The sequence below is a fragment of the Lacerta agilis genome, chromosome 12 (genome assembly GCF_009819535.1).
Source record: "Lacerta agilis isolate rLacAgi1 chromosome 12, rLacAgi1.pri, whole genome shotgun sequence".
NCBI lineage: Eukaryota > Metazoa > Chordata > Lepidosauria > Squamata > Lacertidae > Lacerta > Lacerta agilis.
The window spans coordinates 21,653,500-21,672,894 of record NC_046323.1 but is presented as its reverse complement, the minus strand read 5'-3'; the positions used below and the strand labels follow the sequence as shown (position 1 = coordinate 21,672,894).

At 43.2% G+C, this 19,395-nt stretch overlaps 1 protein-coding gene across 1 annotated transcript in view; it reads right to left on the bottom strand.

The window, feature by feature from the left end:
- The window catches only part of SKAP2 (src kinase associated phosphoprotein 2), a 101,951-nt gene extending 82,874 nt beyond the window's left edge, over nt 1-19,077 (bottom strand). Inside the window, exons 1-3 of the mRNA XM_033165256.1 lie at nt 18,914-19,077; nt 12,275-12,380; nt 7,712-7,737 (exon numbers count right to left, since the gene is read on the bottom strand). Of these exons, the coding sequence (XP_033021147.1) occupies nt 7,712-7,737; nt 12,275-12,380; nt 18,914-18,962 (181 nt within the window). The 5' untranslated portion in view covers nt 18,963-19,077. The remainder of the gene's footprint in view (nt 1-7,711; nt 7,738-12,274; nt 12,381-18,913) is intronic.
- Between the last annotated feature and the right edge of the window lie 318 nt (nt 19,078-19,395).

The following is a 19,395-nucleotide window of genomic DNA, read 5'->3' as shown; positions in this document are numbered from 1 at the left end:
TATTTGAAATCTCCACTCAGCCATGAAATTCGCTGGGTAACCTGGGGCCAGTTACTTTCCCTACCTCACTCACAGGGTTGTGAAGATAAAATGGGGAGGAGGACGATAGCTCTGTACACCCCCTTGAGCTCCTTGGAGGAAAGGAAATATAAATGTAAAAATAAACTCAACTTTACTCTGGATCCAACATGAAGTGTTTGAATGAGGAACGGCTTGTCAGCACTATCTAGCTACAGATTCCATTAACTACCATAATATCCCTTCCAGCAGAAACCCAATGCAATAATTCATTTATTAACTGGGGGCGGGGGGGGGGGAGGAGGACCATGTTTTATTAGCTACACAGCAATATGTGCTTAAACGTAACATTTGATTTAGTGCTTTCTCTGACCATTCCAGCGTAACAGCCACGCAACGCTGACATGCCATTGGTAGCACAATGTAGTCAGGTTTCCCTGTAGTAAACGTTCGTTTGCTGCGGCAGCAAATCTTGGCCCATGTGTGGTATGACATACTTGTGACATGAACGCTTCATCACCCATCCACCTGCCAGTTCAACCTATATCTATCATGCCATCACTCAAGTCCACTTTTCAGCAGCCTTGCGGTAGGGTAAATGCCACATGCCAAATTCAGCATAGATCCACTCAACACATGCACTCACATAACACCCATTTGGTCATATGAATGGGCCCTTTAGCCTCTGTCGCTTGTCAAATCCATGGCTACTTGAACATTCGCTTCACAGCGTTGATTTGCAACAATAACCAACTAAAGTGTGTTGCACTGAGCCCTATTACTATTATGAGCAGAGAGGTTACACAAGGGATTTAAAAACTTCTCTTCAGATGTTATAAAATAAATGTAAAATGCCCTCCTTGAAATATTCGCCTCCAAAAGCACTTTTTTTAGGAAGGGCAGAACACAAAATAGTAATTAGTGTCCAAATTCCACAGCAATTTAAATCCTGCACAACTGCTATTTGTCTAGCTCACCTTGTGCTTCCCCAAAAGCTACAACTCCCAGGGCTTCTCTGTAATCTGGATGTGTCTTAGCTGAATCCTCCACAATGTACAGAATCAAAATAATTGCAACTATTTCTGGCTAATGCATGAGTGCGCCTTCTGAGTATCTTTCAGCCCCTGGAACGCTGATGAAAGCAACATTTAAAGCTTACAGAAAGAACAGAATATCCCCATGTGTTTGAAAAATGCAGTCTCGTTAATCCAAAATCTCTAAACTGAGGTTTCAAAGTGTTTCTTACATACATTATAATACTCTATGAATTTGAATCATTAAGAAATGATGAAAACAGGAAAGATAAAGTAACAGAGGTTTGCTCGATCTCATTTTGTCACAGAGTTGTGAACACAGACCAGAGCCAGCGTGGAATCACAGAAACCTCTCTGTCGTAAACGGGAAGCAAGCCCAGTAAAAGCCAGATCATATGGCAATTTCTTTCTAATTTTAAGGTCCACCAGCAGGGATCCACAAATCCCCATCCCCATAGGCAATTATCCTCCTCCACTATTGATAACTTACTTAAGGAAGGGATCTCTGTACTAGATCATGAAGACCAGTGATAAGGGCGGGCAGACACAAAACTTTAGGAAGAGGGAAAGTGCAACAGCCTCACTTTGTGTTGCTAGGGTCTTACAACACTGACTCTAGTCATGACCAGCTGCAGCCCAAACTCCAGTCTTTCAGGTGACTATCCTAGGAAGTGTGCATGCATATGTAATAAACGTGTGTGCATATGTAATCAATATCAATATTCAACGCATATTTGAATAAAGTATTCAAGCCACATTACATGCACTTTGCTGATGCCCCCAGAATCAAATATTCCAATTGAATACTTTGGGGAGGGGAGTCACACTTATTTACACAGCACAAAAAAATAACACAGAGGACTTCTTATGTCTTGTATACTAAATATGTCAAAGATTATTTATTTATTTATTTATTTATATATATATATGAAAGGAACTGAAAGGAAAGACATGGGAGGATGGGGTGGAAAAGAGAAGGGACCGAAAAAGGGAGAACAAGCTAAAATAACGAGGAGGACACCCATCCTTTCCCTGGTGGCTACTTCCTCATATTCTTGGAGGAATAGCAACAGCAACTGGGCTCAGAATCCAGCTCTCCCCTCTAGCTCCTGCAGCTGACACGAGAGACTTGGTTCAGAGTGCTGCTCTCCTGCTCCTCCGGTACATTGGTAGAACCATCCACAAAGAAAGAGGCGAGAGTCCTCCCATTTCAGCCTGCTCGCTTCCTCATTTCGCCTGCTGTTCTTCCCTACCAGAAACCTCACCCACCACCCCACTTTTCTTTTATTTTCTTCTTCTTCTTTATTAAATATTTTCTTGATTTACAAAAGTGTGTGCAATGTCTCTCTCGTATTTTTCCCATGTAACATTTTTACAAATCAGTTTTGGTTGTTGAGACATTAGGGAGAGAAGGGGGAAAGAGGTGGGTGGGGTGGGGGGATGGAGGGATGGGTGAGGTGGGGTGACGATGTTTCTATTTCCCTTAATATATGCAGGGTTTGGTGTCGGCGTTGTTTGTGTAGGTTCTCTGTTGTTCGCTTGTGCTCCTTTGGCGGTGAGAGAGGTCGGGGTTGGCGTAGGGTGTGACTGTTCATTTGTGGTTGGCTGTGGTGATCCTTGGTTTCCTGTGTGAGTGGGGTGGGTGGTCCACCCCCACTTTTCTGTGCCTTCCCTCATCATGGCGCCTCTTGTGCATCTCTCCCAGGAGGAGGAGATTCTGGCAGTGTCCTTAGTGAGAAGCGGAGCCCAGTGTGAAAGCGCAAGTCTGAGATATGGGTAGCACACGGTACCCAACTACAAGATTGGCGGTGGAAAGGGCCACTCCTACCCTAGGAGTTGAAGATAATGGTTGGAGGTTAAGCCGAGCCAAAACTGTGGACTCCCAACTATCAGCAAAGTTTATTTCTTTTTCATTTCCATGTGATAAGGCAAATGGTCATATGGAACTAGTTTTCCCTTCCATCCATCTAGTTGATGGGAAGCAACAGTGGCAGAGAACTCTTGATTTGATGTCCTGCTTGTGGTCTTCCCAGAGGGATCCAGTTATCCACCGTGGGAAGCAGGATGCTTGACTAGATGGGCCTTTGGCCTGATCCAGCAGACCTCTTCTCACGGTCCTCATTTGGAAGTTGTATACGTGCTGGAGAGTTTGGATTCGGCGCAGAATTTTATTATATGTTTTATGGAGAGCAGACGCAGCCCTGATTACATTTCTCAATGTTGTGGGGAAAGTAGCACGAGGAATATCATTAAAAAAAAAAAGTACTCAAAGCCTCCAAGATTTGTGGAAAGGCATTAAAAAGCACCAGATGTCTATATCTGCTAAGTCTGTCCATTTAAAAAGCCAACGTTAAGTGGGCTGCTTCCTCCTCAAAAGATTTAGACAAGATATACAGCATACTTAAAACTAAACCAAACATACCAATGCACTCTTTCATGCAACAAAAAGAAACGAGCTTTTCCTTTAACCAAAAAAAAGTGTTGTAAGAGCCAAACAAAGAGTTCATGTGATGAAGGATGCAACGCAGTTCACTTTAACATGTCCAAATTTCCTCTCTTTTTTAGGAAAAAAATCATTATACACACACACAAACATTTACACACTCATAGGTCTGCCCCTACGGCCAACACTCTACAGCTTGTCAAAGGTAACCACATTAGAAACAATGAATGCTGTGCCCTCGTTCGGTCAGAGAAGTCACTCTTTTGCTTCTCACCCAATAATAATAATAATAATAATAATTGTCCCCTTGACAGGTGCCTTGTGTCTACTAGCATACCTGGGAGGGGAAAGGAAATCAATAAAGCAAAGCGTTCAGTTGGTATCTATGTAATAGAAAACTAAACTACAAAGGAACAATAAGCATCAGGTAAATGTATCCAATACAATTTGCAGGCATAATTGAAAGCATTACAGCCTAATCAGACATCTAAAAGCAAGGCATGTTCAAACGAAATGTCTATAGACTCATTAGCGGGCAGCCATTCCATTATAATCATGCATAATGTCAGCGATGCCTTGAGCCTGTGCCAATGACAACAGCATAAATTTTGCATCTCATTTCTGCAGTCATAAAATTAATGATCAGTTTAAAAATACTTCTTTATAAAAAGTTATTACACAAAGAAAAAAGCACGAATGTGTCCCTGTGACATAGCCAGGAGGATAATTAAGAGGCTAATGCTCATTAATATGGTTTCCCCAGAACAACCTTTGATTTATCCTAGAACTTTAAAAAAAAAAAGTTTCATTAATTAAACACATTTAATGGTTACCGGAAAAAATACACTGTTCGTATTTTCTTTCGTCTGTGATTTAATCACTTATGTTTTGAGGGTAGGGTGCTTTAATTTGCTCACAATATGACACACGGTACCTGACCCTTCTTTATTAAATAGCATCTTTTTTTCATTTATAGTATTATTTGCTTATTGATCCTAGCAGATAATGGTGTTGCACTAAATACGGGAAGCTGGTCACTTAACTCCATTGTTAATGGAATTCCCAGTTATCGCAATAAAGATGTCAGATTGACTTTGCATCAGCTTCATATCAAGGAATCGGCATTTTATAGTGTCTTATATGTTTTCTAACACAAGTGAACTCTCTCTTCCGCCTGTGCTCTCCACAACAAGCGGAGCGTTTCGACATCATCAATATTTCCTTCTGTCGCAAAACCCGCAATAAAGGAGCCATCAACATATATTTCAGTCAATACGCTTGAAGCAAACTGTTGCTGCTCCGAGAACCCTCCCCACCTCTCAAATCCCTAGACATACGTACTGTGCTCACTATCTAACTAACCCATGGTCTCAAAGTGCTCAAAGTTCCATCTCTAAAAAGTCTCTTCATCTTCTGCTATATCACATTCCATTAGGAATTAAGCTGCTCGTTCATCCCACTACCAAACACCTTCTGCAGTGCTCTTAGCAAATTAAACAGTTGTGTATCTAATCATATACATTTTAGACGCTTTAGTTCCTTATTTTATTTCATATTTTTGTTTAATTTTTTTGTTTCTGCTATTTTAAAAAACAAATAGCTATACTATGTTACCCCACTCCTTTGTGGTGCTTTGGCTTGTATATTATTTAGATGTGTTCCCCACAAAAGGGAAGTCCAGGTTTTGAACTCAAGGAGCCATTCCCTTACCTCCAATAACAGTAAATGAGCATGTGAGTACATATGCATGTATGGAGCTCCTTACAGAGTCAAGATTGTTGGATAATCTAAAGTAGCATAGATTTGAATAGATAAGTGTTGATAATAATAACAGATGCTTTCTCTTTATTTTTTGTATACAAAGCCTTTTATTTGTAAATTGATTGTACTTGTTATACTCTTTATTTTTTGGTTTACGAAACATATAATGTAAAGTTATGTTATGCAATACAATAAAGTCTTTTGTGCTTGGGGAAAAAAAAAACAGAGTCAAGATTGTTGGCCCATATTGCCCAGCAAGGACATTGTTAGAGGGTGGACCAGGCAGTGCAAGTCTTGGGTCTTCTGCAGGAGACCCGGGATCCCCTGCTTTTAAACCATAATTTCCCTAGTATCACCATTATCTGGTAGGAGGTGACTGGGTGTGTCATCATAAGGCAGAGTGTTGATGAACCCCAGCCACTCATTGTCTTAATTTGCCCAGAGGCTTCAAGTACAGAGCAAGTACAGGGGGTGCTAGTAGTGCAGTGGAGAGTGTTGTTGTTGTTGATTAAATTGCCGTTTTTATTAAATTTCTATACCGCCCTTCATCCGAGGATCAAAGGGCAGTTTACAATACAGTCGTACCTTGGAAGTCGAACGGAATCCGTTCCAGAAGTCCGTTTCCAAACGCTCAAAAGCCAAAGCGCAGCTTCTGATTGGCTGCAGGAAGCTCCTGCAGCCAATCGGAAGCCACGGAAGCCCGTCGGACGTTCGGGTTCCAAAGAACGTTTGCAAACCAGAACACTCACTTCCGGGTTTGCAGCGTTCGGGAGCCAAAACATCCGAGTACCAAGGTGTTCGTGGTGCAAGGTACGACTGTACATGGTAACATGGTAACAAAACAAAACAATAACAATAACCCCAACACACACAGTTTAAAAGGCAAAATTAGCCAAAGGCCTGGAAGAAGAGGAATGTTGTTGCCAGGTGCTTAAAGATATGTAATGAAGGCGCCAGGCGAGCTTCCCTGGGGAGAGCATTCCACAAATGGGAAGCCACCACAGAAAATGCCTGTTTTCATGTCATCGCCTTCTGGACCTCTCACAGAGGAAGCACACGAAGAAGGGCCTCAGATGATGATCACAGGGTCCTGATCGGTTCATATGGAGAGAGGCGGTCCTTGTGGTATTTCGGTCCTGAGCCAGTTGTTGCTATTTGGAAACGAACTAAAAGCCCCACTCCCATACAGAACTCACATCTATGCTTCTATGGACCAGGATCAATTTTAAATAATTTGCTCATTAGTATTTGCTATGCAATATTGATTTCTCTCTCTCTCTTTTTCTTTTAAAAAGCGCTGTGCTTGGACCAGGCAAAATAGTATTTTACCAATAGTAAAGTTAGGGTTTTTAATCTGGTGCTTTTCTCCTTTCCGTTTCCAAATTCCGCCATCATTGCAGTCCTGCACTGGGAACTAGCAGTAACTTTTGTGTGGATATTATGCACACTTGTAAACAAGAAACACATTTTCTGTTTCAGATATATGCCACTTACAATACTGGCACCAATCAATGCTGAACATTTCTATTTGCAAGCTGCCCTGAACATATCCCTGTTGAAGGCCGGCATACAAATGCTAACAATAAAATAAACTCTTAGTATGTCCTGGCTACGATCCCCATGCTATTGCAGGTAGCAGAGAACCTACTGTAGTTCCATGAACTTTTTCTTTTTTAACTCATGCTGTGACCCTCATGCTAGCATTCACAGTCCGCAGGTCATGACCTCATGAATTAGCATCGTGAAAATGGGGCCATTTCAGATTCAGAACAGGCTACTGTAGCAGCCTGCTTTTAATGAAACTATAAAGGTCTGTTTCAATACACGCACTAGGCGATTATAGGCAAACCACATTAGAGTTTCCCAATTCAGCATTTCAGATCTTGTTCCCACATTTAAAAAACTAAAACTAAAACTGCAATACTGGCAAATGCAAGGAGCCATTTCTTTTGCTTAACACCAACACCAGCCAGGGAAACAAAATCTGTATTAATATGTTTGTGCTATATCACAAACTTCTAGACAATCAATAATTTCTATTCAATTTCTGCTGAAACGTCCATTTAAAACTTGGGGTTCGTTTAAAGAGCTTGGGGTTCACATTAGAAAGGCATTATTAATTAATTTCTAAAGGAAATAATCCTTTTTTAAAGTTTGGAATGTAATGATTACTTTGGTTGTTCTTGTAGTGGTGTGTCTTTTCCCTGTTTTTAACAACACAAAAAGTCCACGAAAGGAAAATCCCGCAAGCTGTCCTCTTTTTCCTCCAGCAGGGGGAGCTAGCATCCTCATCCATGAAAAAGTCAACATGCACACACAGTGTGAACTCTGGACCCTTGAATTTTGGGATTTTAAATTGTACAATAGTACATGGAATAAAACCGGAGATTGGTTTAAAAGCCTACCAGCGAGCAAGATTTCTATGCCACGTGCAAATGAGTAGTCATATCCTTACCTCTTTCAGGAAAGTCTTGTGGGTAGCTGCAGAAGAGGAAGTGGGGGATGGGAAAGAGAGGACAATGTAAGTACTTGGAAAGTCTTAAGGCTACTTATTTTAAAAAACGAAAACGAGAACAAATACAACAGACAGAAAAACCAACAAGAGACACTGAATATTTTAATGCTAAGTGAAACTATCAAGAGAATATTTTACTAGCTTTAAGATGCCCTTCAAAAAATTAAATTAAAGGTTTGCACATTTTACACGATTTGCATGTTTACAGGATCAAACAGAGACTGTATCTGGTTGGGATGCATGCAATCTCCAACTTTAAGATCAATATATTAATCTGGAAAACTGATAGGTGTTTAAGTACAGCTCTGCAAAATACCCATTGACAGATAAGAAAGATTAGGTAAATCAAATGAACAAGAAAATCAATTAAGGTAAACTTGGCAAGAACATTTTGAACACAAAAGAGTGAAGGTGCAAGTATCAGTGAAGCTGATGAAATACAAGGATGGAGCAAAAGAAAACAAAAACAGAAAATGCCATTACGCCACTTATGTGAGCGGAGAACAAGGCCAGGAGGAGTAAGCCCATGTGGTGCCCCTCCAGGTGTTGCCGGACTACAACTCCCATAAGCCTCAGCTAGCATGGCCAATGGTCAGGAATTATGTGAGCTGTAGTCCAACATCAGTGCAACATCTGAAATGCAACATGCAACAATCTGGATGGAAGAGTCATGAGTAATGGAGGTTCAGAGCAGATCTAACCTCTGTGATCTTTTGAAGCCTCAACATGCACTACTTAGAAATCAGGGTCTTTATATTGCTGATATAGATAAAAAAAATAAAATTAATGACCAAAGCACCAAGAACTTGTCACTGTTGGTACTGCAACAAGCAGCCTGTGGAGATCCACAGTGGTTTGGTACTCATACAGGGCACTGCCTGTTCAATATCTGACCAGTAAATCCTTTAACAGGCCAACAAATCTTTGCATACGCAGATCAGGCAGGGATTTTTTTTTCTGGGGGGGATGCAGATTTTGTGAATCTAAGTTTGGTCTCATTGAGGGCCAGTATTTCAATATGAGTAGGAAAATGAGAGTACACCTAAACAATTTTTTTAAAGAAAAAAAGCACTGAGATCAGGACAGATCAAAACATTGCGCACTAAATCCAGTATTGCCCTTTATACAATTTGCTGAGGGATAAATTCCTCTATTCGTTTCGGGGGGGGGGGGGGTTCACGGTTCCATGGGATGAGGTCAAAATTAGATGGCTGTTGGCTGGTGTAGACAAGTTTGATACCTGCAGGGGAGCTTTATAGGCACTAGCAATGAGAAAGTTATGGGCTACCTTTTTTAGCCAGAACACACACACACACACACACACAGAGAGAGAGAGAGAGAGAGAGAGAGAGAGAGAGAGAGAGAGAGAGAAACACAAGATTGGGGAACTTTACAGTCTTAAGCTCTGATACCTTGCAACTCTGAAAACTGATACGTTTTAACTTACTATCTGATTGTCTTGGGGGCTTGTGCATTTTTGTGTGTGATATGTTTTATAACAGCAATTGACTATAAACAATAACAATCTGACTGATCTAATATGGGGGATACTTCAGCTGGTTAGAGCACAGTGCTGATAATGCCAGAGTTGCAGGCTCATTCCCTTTACAGTCATACTTCAGGTTGCGCGATTTCGGGTTGCGCACAGCGCCAAACCAGGAAGTAATGGAACAGGTTACTTCCGGGTTTTGGCGCTCGCACGTGCACAGACGCAGCGACGCAGGTTACGAACGCTGCAGGTTGCGAACACGCCTCCTGCACGGATCGCATTCGCAACCCGAGCGTCCCCTGTATAGGACAGCTGCAGATTCCTGAATTGCATTGGGCAGGGTATCTTCCAACCCTATAATTCCATGAGTCCATTATCTCTGTGTCTTCACTTCAGTCCTTGAGGAGTGTTGGCTCTGGCTTGTAATTAAGCAATTAAAACATGCTTACCAGTGCTAAATGTTACACTGACTGCAAGTCATCAAAAAGATGACTTCTCTTTGCTAAAGTATTATATGCACAGACAATTCTTTCACAGCAACTTACACTGACAAATTATATTCACAAGAATCACTGCACAGATTCGCAAGAATCTGCCTATTGCCCAGTTCACACAACCATTTCTCCAGACCTCCATAAAGAATTACGTGGAGTCCATAAGCAAAGTTTACATCTGTAAACTAGCTCGCAGGAATAGTACAAAGTAGGTCAAAGTTTTCTGTACAGAGCAAGTTCATTTCAATTGCCGATCTGTTTACACAGAAACCACAGCAATCTCACTCCATTCTTCTGCAATTCTTCATTTTTCATGAAACAATTATTCACAGGTTGGGGAGCATGCCATGATTTCTCTTATTAGCTAAATAATCTGTCTGGGTCAACCAAGAGCTCTGGTATTTCTAAGCTCAGAGACTAGATGCACCGATTCGGCAGCTTGTTGGTCTCTGTAAGTCCACAAAGCTGACAAGCACTGGCAGAAGACCATGATAAGCTATTCCATCCAGACTGCAGAATTCCTACACTGAACCTCAGAGGTGCCAGAAGGAAAAAAGACAGATTGCAATGCTGGAAACACAGGCCACTGCTATTTAGATGTACATTTGCATTCTAGTTAAAGAAATTTAAAGCCACATTCCTTTCACATTTTCACATCTCTTTTTTTTATGCAAACAAAATTCCACGGCCTGCTCTGAGATGCCAAAGAAATGCAAGCAACCCAACCACATGCACAAACAACTGCAAGGAAAGATCCCCCAAAAAAAATCCTCAAAAGAACCCAAGGGGGACAGAAATGCTTTACTCATATTACTCATCAGGACGGAAAGCCATAAAAAGGTAGTAGAGTTCTTTCCTTTTCCCAGTACAGACTTGTATTTTAACAACTCACCTGCTAGCCACAGGCAACTAGGAATTCCATACAGGTGAGTGAACAAGCTTGTTGGGGTGAGATGGATCTCACCATCTCTCCTCTACCTGTCTGCTTGGTTTCCATGCTAGCTGCCAAGGAAGAAAACCCTCCACAACCAGTACAGAAACAGAGCTGGAGGGGAGGTTGTCCTCCTCCTCCACCATTACTCTGCTTAGTGGAAGGCAGCTTTCCGTTGTTTTTTTTTAAACTAACCTACTGAGAAGCAGCAGCCTGTGTTTCTGTCCTGGCTGCAGAACAAAAGACTCTTCTCTGCCCAACTTTTCACAACCACGTCGCAGTAGCCTGTCCCAAACCGGACCAGCATAATCAAAACCATTTAAATGGCAAGGATCTGGAATTTATAGGCCATGTTCACATATAATGGTGTGCCAAAGTTTCTGGCTAATCACGGTTTATTGTGATGAGCCCTGACCATGTGATCATCATCTGAGGCTCTTCTTTGTGTGCTCCCACTATGGGAGTTTCAGAGCGTGGCAACATGAGAATGGGTGTTTCAGGCCTGGCACCATCTTTATCTATTTTCAGGCATGAATCTGGGCTTTACTACCTTAATCTGAAGGATAGCACTGCAGCTTATTTTAGCGGCGAAGGATCAGTAATTGTATTTTTATGTTTTTATCAGTTGTTCTTAACTGGTTTTAAGGTATACAGCTTTGGGTTACTCTCAGGGCCGGATTTAGGTTTGGTGAGGCCCTAAGCTACTGAAGGTAATGGGGCCCTTTATGTGTCCAGCTGTTCTTTGTCAACAACAAATTGTCGCTGTTTTTTGTGTTGAATAGCCTATATGCTATATGGTAATTTATGGACCTAACAGGTTTTGCACATGCAGAATGTAGGCACCCTATATATAGAAATCAGCAAACCAGTGATATTTTAAGGAGCAGGCTAGCGGGCGGGGCCCATTACTTACATCATAGGAGCCTACACAACACAAAACACTGTTGCTGTATGTAGGTTTTATTTTATTTGTTTTTTATCTTATGTTTTGGAAATGTACATCCAGGGGGTTTTTTTTCCTTTACATTTTGGGGGGGGGGCCAAGAGTGGGGCCCTAAGCTATAGCTTGTTTAGCTTATAAGTAAATCCGGCACTGGTTACTCTGTGAGAAAAGCAACTCACAAATATAGGAAGTAATAATAAGAATTGTAAGAGAGCAATATGATACTGAACTGTACTTGATTTCTCCCACTTAGCTGCTGCCACAAGTGGGGGGGGGGAACCAGGATGCCTTGGCTTGCTACTCTCTAACAAGTCACTACCCATATGCCAACAACAAACCATGGTTTATAGCTGGCTAGCAACCATGGCTTGATAAGCGAGCAACAAACCATGGGCCAGAGGACTGAAGAGGGAGGAGTGAAGAGGGAATTACACAGCAGCATGCAATATCATTCCACTCATTCAAAACAAACCATGATGATCCAGAAATTCTGGCTTCCAGTTCTAACTAAACACTGGCATTGGGTGCTCTCTTTCAGCCTCAGTTTTTCCACTGGTAAAACGTGAAGAAGTAATAATGACAGGTTTGATGCAGGGATAATTCACTTTCTGCACTAAATGCACAGCATTCAATCATAACTGCTTACTTGGACTTGATGTCTTTTATCTTCTTAATCAGAGCATCCCTCTTTTCCTTTGCTCTTTTGGATAAATTCTCTCCTTTTAGGGTATCCAATATAAATGTGTCGACATCTAAATCATGAAAGAATTAAAAGAGAGAGAGATGAGTCAAAAGAAGAAATGATAATTTTCAGAAGATAAATACCTCTATTACGGCTTTTTTCATAAGGCAATAATATCCAAACTATCTAATGGAATTACTTTATCAGTCCCAGGCATAATATAATTGAAAGATATTTCAAACTCTAAATTGGATAGATTTGTTCACTGCTGCGCTTGTGCTTAGCACAGCAAATGCTGTTTTGACACTTGCCATCATTAAATGAACAAGAACCCAACAAGTTTTAATAAACTGTCAAAGTGTGTAAAATATATATACACCCCATTACTTGAGAAATAAAAGCTAGAAGACAATAAACTGTTCTAATGCATATAATATGACTGAGCAAGATCAAACATCATTTGGCACTTTCATTAACAAAAACCCATTTTCAGAAGTGACCGTAGACTTATGATGTCTTCCTCTAGGTTAAAGCTGGTCCCAATTTGGAAAGCATGTGGGTAAAAGTGTCACACATTAAAACTAGTCAATAATCTCAAAGGCATCGACAGTATCATTCTATGGACAGAAGATGTGACACCAGAAAACTTTATATTTGAAAAACAAACCTCTATTTTAAGTTTCACTGGATTTTGATCATTAAAAACATGGAAATAACATTAACTTCACACACAAAACAAACTATACAGTTTACATTTTTGCATTATTATTTTTTGTAATCCCCTTTGCAAATGATCAAATTTTTTGTAATCCCCTTTGCAAATGATCAAATACCCTCCAACTTCTAAATGCTTTGTAGTATTTTACTATGAGAATTGGGGAGGGGGGTTGCTCTGAGGCTGGAGAGGTCAGCATACAAACAAGTCCCCTTAGGAAGGACAACCATTTAGCACAGTAAGAGGAAAATTGGCAGAATATGTTGAAAAATGGGCAAAGCAGCTTGTGAAATTAGCTGTAGTTTTATTTATTTGTGTTACCCCCACCCACACACACACTCTCACACATACACACTCACATATTGAGGAAAGTGGTCTCAAGTGGGGCAGGGGTGGAATCAAAATTTAAATCCCGAGCCCGACTAGTTGGAATGGCGAGGGGGAATTAGAATGGTCTTGAGGAAATTGAGCATCACTTTCTTAAATGCAAAAACATAAACCCAAGTATACATACTCTTAGATGTGCCCATTTAAGTTTCCCTGACAGGTAACTGGAAGAAAAGCCAGAAGGACAAGATAACCAGGCCCAGTGTTAATTAAAAAAGAAGCTAATTGAGCAGCAAGTATATAAAAAATACCCCGTGCCATTTTTATTACAGATCTGACACTTACATCAAATTTATAGCAAAGACAATTGAACTATGTTTCAAATACTGTAGGCTATTTCAAGAATGTCAGTGGTCTCCTTTCTTCTCTCTCTCTCTCTCTCACTCTCTTAACTTCAATGTATCTAGCCTCATTTCAATACTGTTTTAATAGATGGTAATTGCAAAGGTAATCAGCTTAAATGATATCCACATAATGGTTATGTCTTATTCAGTTATCCAGAATCCGTCTGTGATGAACATTCATTTCAGTAATGTTCAGACTGGAAATGAAGCACTATAAGAGTTCAATCTTTATGTCCGAGAACTAAATGTAGAAAATATCATATTCTACCTTGGCTAGATTGCCTTAACTGAGAGCATGGGCATAAGAAATAAGGAGGGTGGTTACCATTCTTTTAATTACGGTTGCTAAATCAGTTTTATAGGATCAGGCGGATCATCCATATTCACGATCCGCAACCTTGCCAACCTTCTCATTTTGTAAAACTTACTCCTCCTTCCCCCAAAAAACTTTTGACCATTGTCTTGAAAGTAAACTGGCACATGACAGTATAGAAGTTGGCCATCCCTGATCTAACCATATAGGTTTGCCAAAGAATATATACGACTGTACTCACTGGACACAACACAACAGAGAGTTCGGCAAGATCATTGACGAGGGTTTCCCAGGCTTGGGTTTCCAGCTGTTGTTGGACTACAATTCCCATCTCCACTTATCCTGCTAGCTAGGGATGATGGGAGTTGTAGTCCAACAACTGCTGGAGACCCAAGTTTAGGAAACCCTGTACGAGATGTTCCTTGGGATCCCTTCAAACTCTATCATTCTATGATTCTATTATTCTAAGACTCTTTTGAAGATCAATAAGCAAATCCTAAATACACTGAAATGAGAACTATTCAAACCTATGTGATTCAATTCCAAATAATGTGCTTTTGTACAAAGACTAGTATGCTGTAACTTGCCTTTGATCTTTGGATGAGGGGTTGTATATTAATTTAGATGAAGATTATGATTATAGCCCTTGGAGCAGTTATGCAAAAGTAGATGACAGTGGTTATTTCTTCAGTAAAGTCTCAAAGACCAGAAACATGCAAGCCCTTCCTGTGGGTGCACTGATGTACGCAAAATTAGATGAGGTGCAGAAGACAAGATGTAGCTCACAAGCCATCCCACTACCTGCAAGACTTCCTTGGAAGTCCAAAAGCATGTGCTATCTAATCCCTATTATTACTGCAAATTCTCCACTGAAGCACTACAGTCTGACTTACGCTGCTAAATATTTAAGACTCTCTTTCTTTCCCCATCGTCACTAGCCCTGACTTTTCTCACAACTACTTTAGGCAAGAATCCGTATGGGCATATCCAAGACACCGCCGTCACTGAACAAACATTTAAAAGTTGCAGTTGTCCAACCTGGAGAAATCTGGTCCAACAGCCTAATAGCATATCATCCAGAAAGGTTATAATATACTATGACCCCACAAAAACTAGCCCTGGAACAGAGACTGGAGGCTTTTTTGCAGCCACTTATCACTAGCACCCCTTAACTTGTTTCAGCTTCTGATTTATCAAGAAGAAACTAATCCACTAATATGTCATTACATCTTGGGTTAATTAGTCATGTAAACAAGGCCAGAGTCAGGGGAGCAGTACATAGAAAGGTCAGAAGAGGTGCACATCACCTCAATGCTGGGCATTGCTCTTTCCATCTTTTTCATATTGATACAGGCTGCCTCAGCAAGTCAGAAACAGATATACCAAAGAACTAGAGCATAATGCTCTACCTACGGTAGTGGAAGATGAGCAGAAGAAACTCCAAAAACATTTGTTTTCTTATGTCTTTAAAACCAGCAGGAAGTGCCTTCCTGGCCTGATCCATTTGCCCTACAATCCAAAAAAATGGCCACCTTTTTGGAGTTAACAAGAGTTTTCAGGAGTTTTTCTCTTTTTAATTCAGATCAACCAACAAAACAATAGCTGGATGGAATCATAATTGGTCAAGGCTCACCTGGAATGTAACAGGTTTTTCAGAGTTTGTAAAAATATATTATTTATTTATTTATTTAATTTCTATACCGCCCTTCATCTGAGGATCACAGGGTGGTTTACAATATAAAAAAACAAAAATGCATAACACAGTAACACAGTAACAAACAAACAAAATAACACACACCCCACACACAGTTTTAAAAGTGGTACCGGTAGATTAGCCACGGGCCTGGGAGAAGAGGAATGCTTTTGTCGGACAAGCCTTTCTGTGGAGAGCATTCCACAAACAGGGAACCACCACAGAAAAGGCCCCCAGAAATGAACTGGCAGCCAGCCCAGTACTGGTGTTATATGCTTAAACTGTCTTGCCCAGTGAGCAACCAGGCCACTGAACTCTGCACCAGCTGAAGTTTTTGAACTGTCTTTAGAGCAGGGCCGTCTCAAAGGGATCGTGCGCCCTGGCGCGACGATCCCTCGGCGCCCCTGGTGGGCCGCCTCTCCGCCCACCTCCCTCCCGCGCTGGCCGCCCCTCGGGAGGGGGGGTGGGCGAGCGGGGGATGGGGGCGTGGCGCTGCAAGCCGGCCACCCTCCGGCGCCCCAGCTGGAGCGCTGGGAAGGGCGCGCAAAGCCCCGCGCTGCTCCAGCGCCACGTCCATCATCCCCCGAGGGGCAGCCAGCGCGGGAGGGAGGTGGGCGAGCGGGGGATGAGGGGCGTGGCGCTGCATGCCGGCCACCCTCCGGAGCCCCAGCTGGAGTGCTGGGAAGGGCGCGCAAAGCTCCGCGCCGCTCCAGCGCCACGTCCATCATCCCCCGAGGGGCGGCCAGCGCGGGAGGGAGGTGGGCGAGCGGGGGATGAGGGGCGTGGCGCTGCATGCCGGCCACCCTCCGGAGCCCCAGCTGGAGTGCTGGGAAGGGCGCGCAAAGCTCCGCGCCGCTCCAGCGCCACGTCCATCATCCCCCGAGGGGCGGCCAGCGCGGGAGGGAGGCGGGCGAGCGGGGGGTGAGGGGCGTGGCGCTGGAGCGGCGCGGAGCTTTGCGCGCCCTTCCCAGCACTCCAGCTGGGGCTCCGGAGGGTGGCCGGCTTGCAGCGCCACGCCCCTCATCCCCCACTCGCCCACCTCCCTCCCGCGCTGGCCGCCCCTCGGGGGATGATGGACGTGGCGCTGGAGCAGCGCGGGGCTTTGCGCGCCCTTCCCAGCGCTCCAGCTGGGGCTCCGGAGGGTGGCTGGCTTGCAGTGCCAGGCCCCTCAGGGCGGGGGCAGGTTGGGGAGGGGGCGCCCGGTATGCCGGCGGGCTCGCGGGGGCGCCCCTGGGGGGCCTGGCGCCCTGGTGCACCGCGCCACCTGCCCCTATGAATGAGACGGCTCTGCTTTAGAGGTAGCCCCACATATAACGTACTGCAGTAATCCAAATGAGAGGTTATCAGAGCATAGACAACACAAGTTAGGCTATCCCTGTCCAGATAGGGGCACAATGGGCCACCAGCGGAAGCTGATGAAGGCACTCCACACCACTGAGGCCACCTGAGCCTGAGCCAACAGCAATGGATCCAAAAGTACCCCCAAGCTGCGTATCCACTCCTTCAGAGGGTGTGTAACCCCATCAAAAACAGGCAACCTCCCATCCATGTGCAACTGCAGTCTCATTTTTAAGCAGCTGAGATTAAAGATGTATTCCTTGGTGTTTTATTCTCACCTTGTAAAATACATTCCCTTTCTCTAGTCTTAGGAATGTATATATGCATACACACATCCTGCACCTTTACGCTCGAACTCAGGACGAAAGGGAGAAATGTGCTAAGAGGAAGGCACGTTTGGCAAACCCTCACCATGATCAACTCCCTCCCTGGAAACCTATGTCCCCACTGTGGAAGGACGTGTGGATCCTGAATTGGCCTCCACAGTCACTTACGGACTCACTGTTAAGACGGTGTTCATGGAAGACAATCTTATTCGTCTATGAGTGATCGCCAAAAAAAGAAGCTATGTAGGTTGTTGATGGGAGACCCTGCATTTGTAAGCTTATGCTGCAATAAGTTAATTAGACTTTAACTAAGGTGCTTATAGGACCATTTGTCTTTGTATTCCTGCTCACTCTGAAAAAGGTTATTTAAACAAGTTTACTCTTAACCCCATACATATTTACACAGAAAGTTCCACTGAGTTCAACAGACTGTCCATTCAGGTAAATGGGTATAGAACTGTATCATTAGGAATTGGGGAAGGGGAAACAGGTTCTTCATCCCAGGCAGAAAGAAAAATCACAAACACAAAAAGGCCACTGCTTGGGCCAGGAGAAATTGGGAGTTTATTCCAAAGTTTCTTGAAAGGGAGTAAAAGAAGAACTTCATAGGGGAAGTTGTAGGTTAGGCTACCAGTCACAAGATGCATTTGTCAAGATAAGCAATGCAAATTTTAACAAGGCAAGGAAGAGACATTCAGAGTGTATATTGGGCAATACAGGAAATGCAGTATAGTACAGAACTGTTCTCCCATTTGTCAGATGCATGAAAATGTAAGCAAATATGTGGACTTCATAGACCTCTTTCATTTGGTTCAAGAGGAAGCTTCTAAATTTTGGACTTCTCCATTTAGTTCACTCCACCACCCTGCACTCGCACATAAAAGCAGGTTGTGATAGGGGGTGGGGGGAGTCAGGAAGCTGGCTGGACACATTGAAGCACTTCAGTTCCTCAAAGAAACACTCTTAACTATGCTTTGCAGTGCTTTTTTCTGGGGGGATGCAGGGGTATGCATACCCCTAAACATTTTGTGAATCTTTGTACTTTTGTCCATTTACTATATTTATTTTTCCCGATTTGAACTATAAAATGGTGGTTTTCTTGAGTCAAAATTCGAGTACTTCTAAACATTTTTAAACGAAAAAAGCACTGTATATTTGTATATACATAATTTAACAATTTGCCCATCAGCTTCCAACCTGTTCCTCCCTTTCCCAGGAGGCTTTTCTAGCAAAATTCCTGCATGATATTATTACCTACAGTTCTCCCATTTCCTTTCCTCTCCCCTAGCTGGAAAAGTCTATTCCCAATAAGCTGGTTTTTCCCCCTTATCCGCCTTACAGAGCACCAGTCAAATCTTCCTGCCACATCGCCGCCTCCCCAAGACTTCCCTGTAACTCCACTTCACTCTACCCTTCGTCCCAGAGAAACTTCTACCGCAGCCGCAAACCCGTGCTGAATCTTTCACAGGCGCGCTGGGCATCTTTACCTGCAAGGAGGCTGCTGACCTCCTCGGGGATGGCAGGGGAGCCGTGCATGATGCGCCAGGTGGTCGCGCGAGAGAGGCAGCTGTTCGGCAGCTCCGCCAGGGGAAGACAACGGCCCCGCCCACTTTGCCCGGCTCCGGGAAGTTCAGTCAAGGAAGCCACAGGCGACAAGGCAGAGGGCGTGGCTACACGAGCCGACACTACGCCCCGCCTATTAGGTCGTTCTACGCATGCTCATTCAGCCGTCCGCTTGTGTTACAGTCACGACTTCCTCGTCTGCTATGGTTACAGGCGCCGCCTTGTGCGTCTGGGCAAGCGAGGGGGGCACGTGACCCTCAGCCGATGCCGGGCGCCATTTTAAAAGAGGGCAAAACACATTCCCGCAGGTGTCCGGGTTAAGTCCCGAGCGTTCCAAAATCAAAAATGGCGCCTTAAGCGCCTCGGCGCTATTGGACAGAGCGATCGGAATAGGACACGTGAGAAG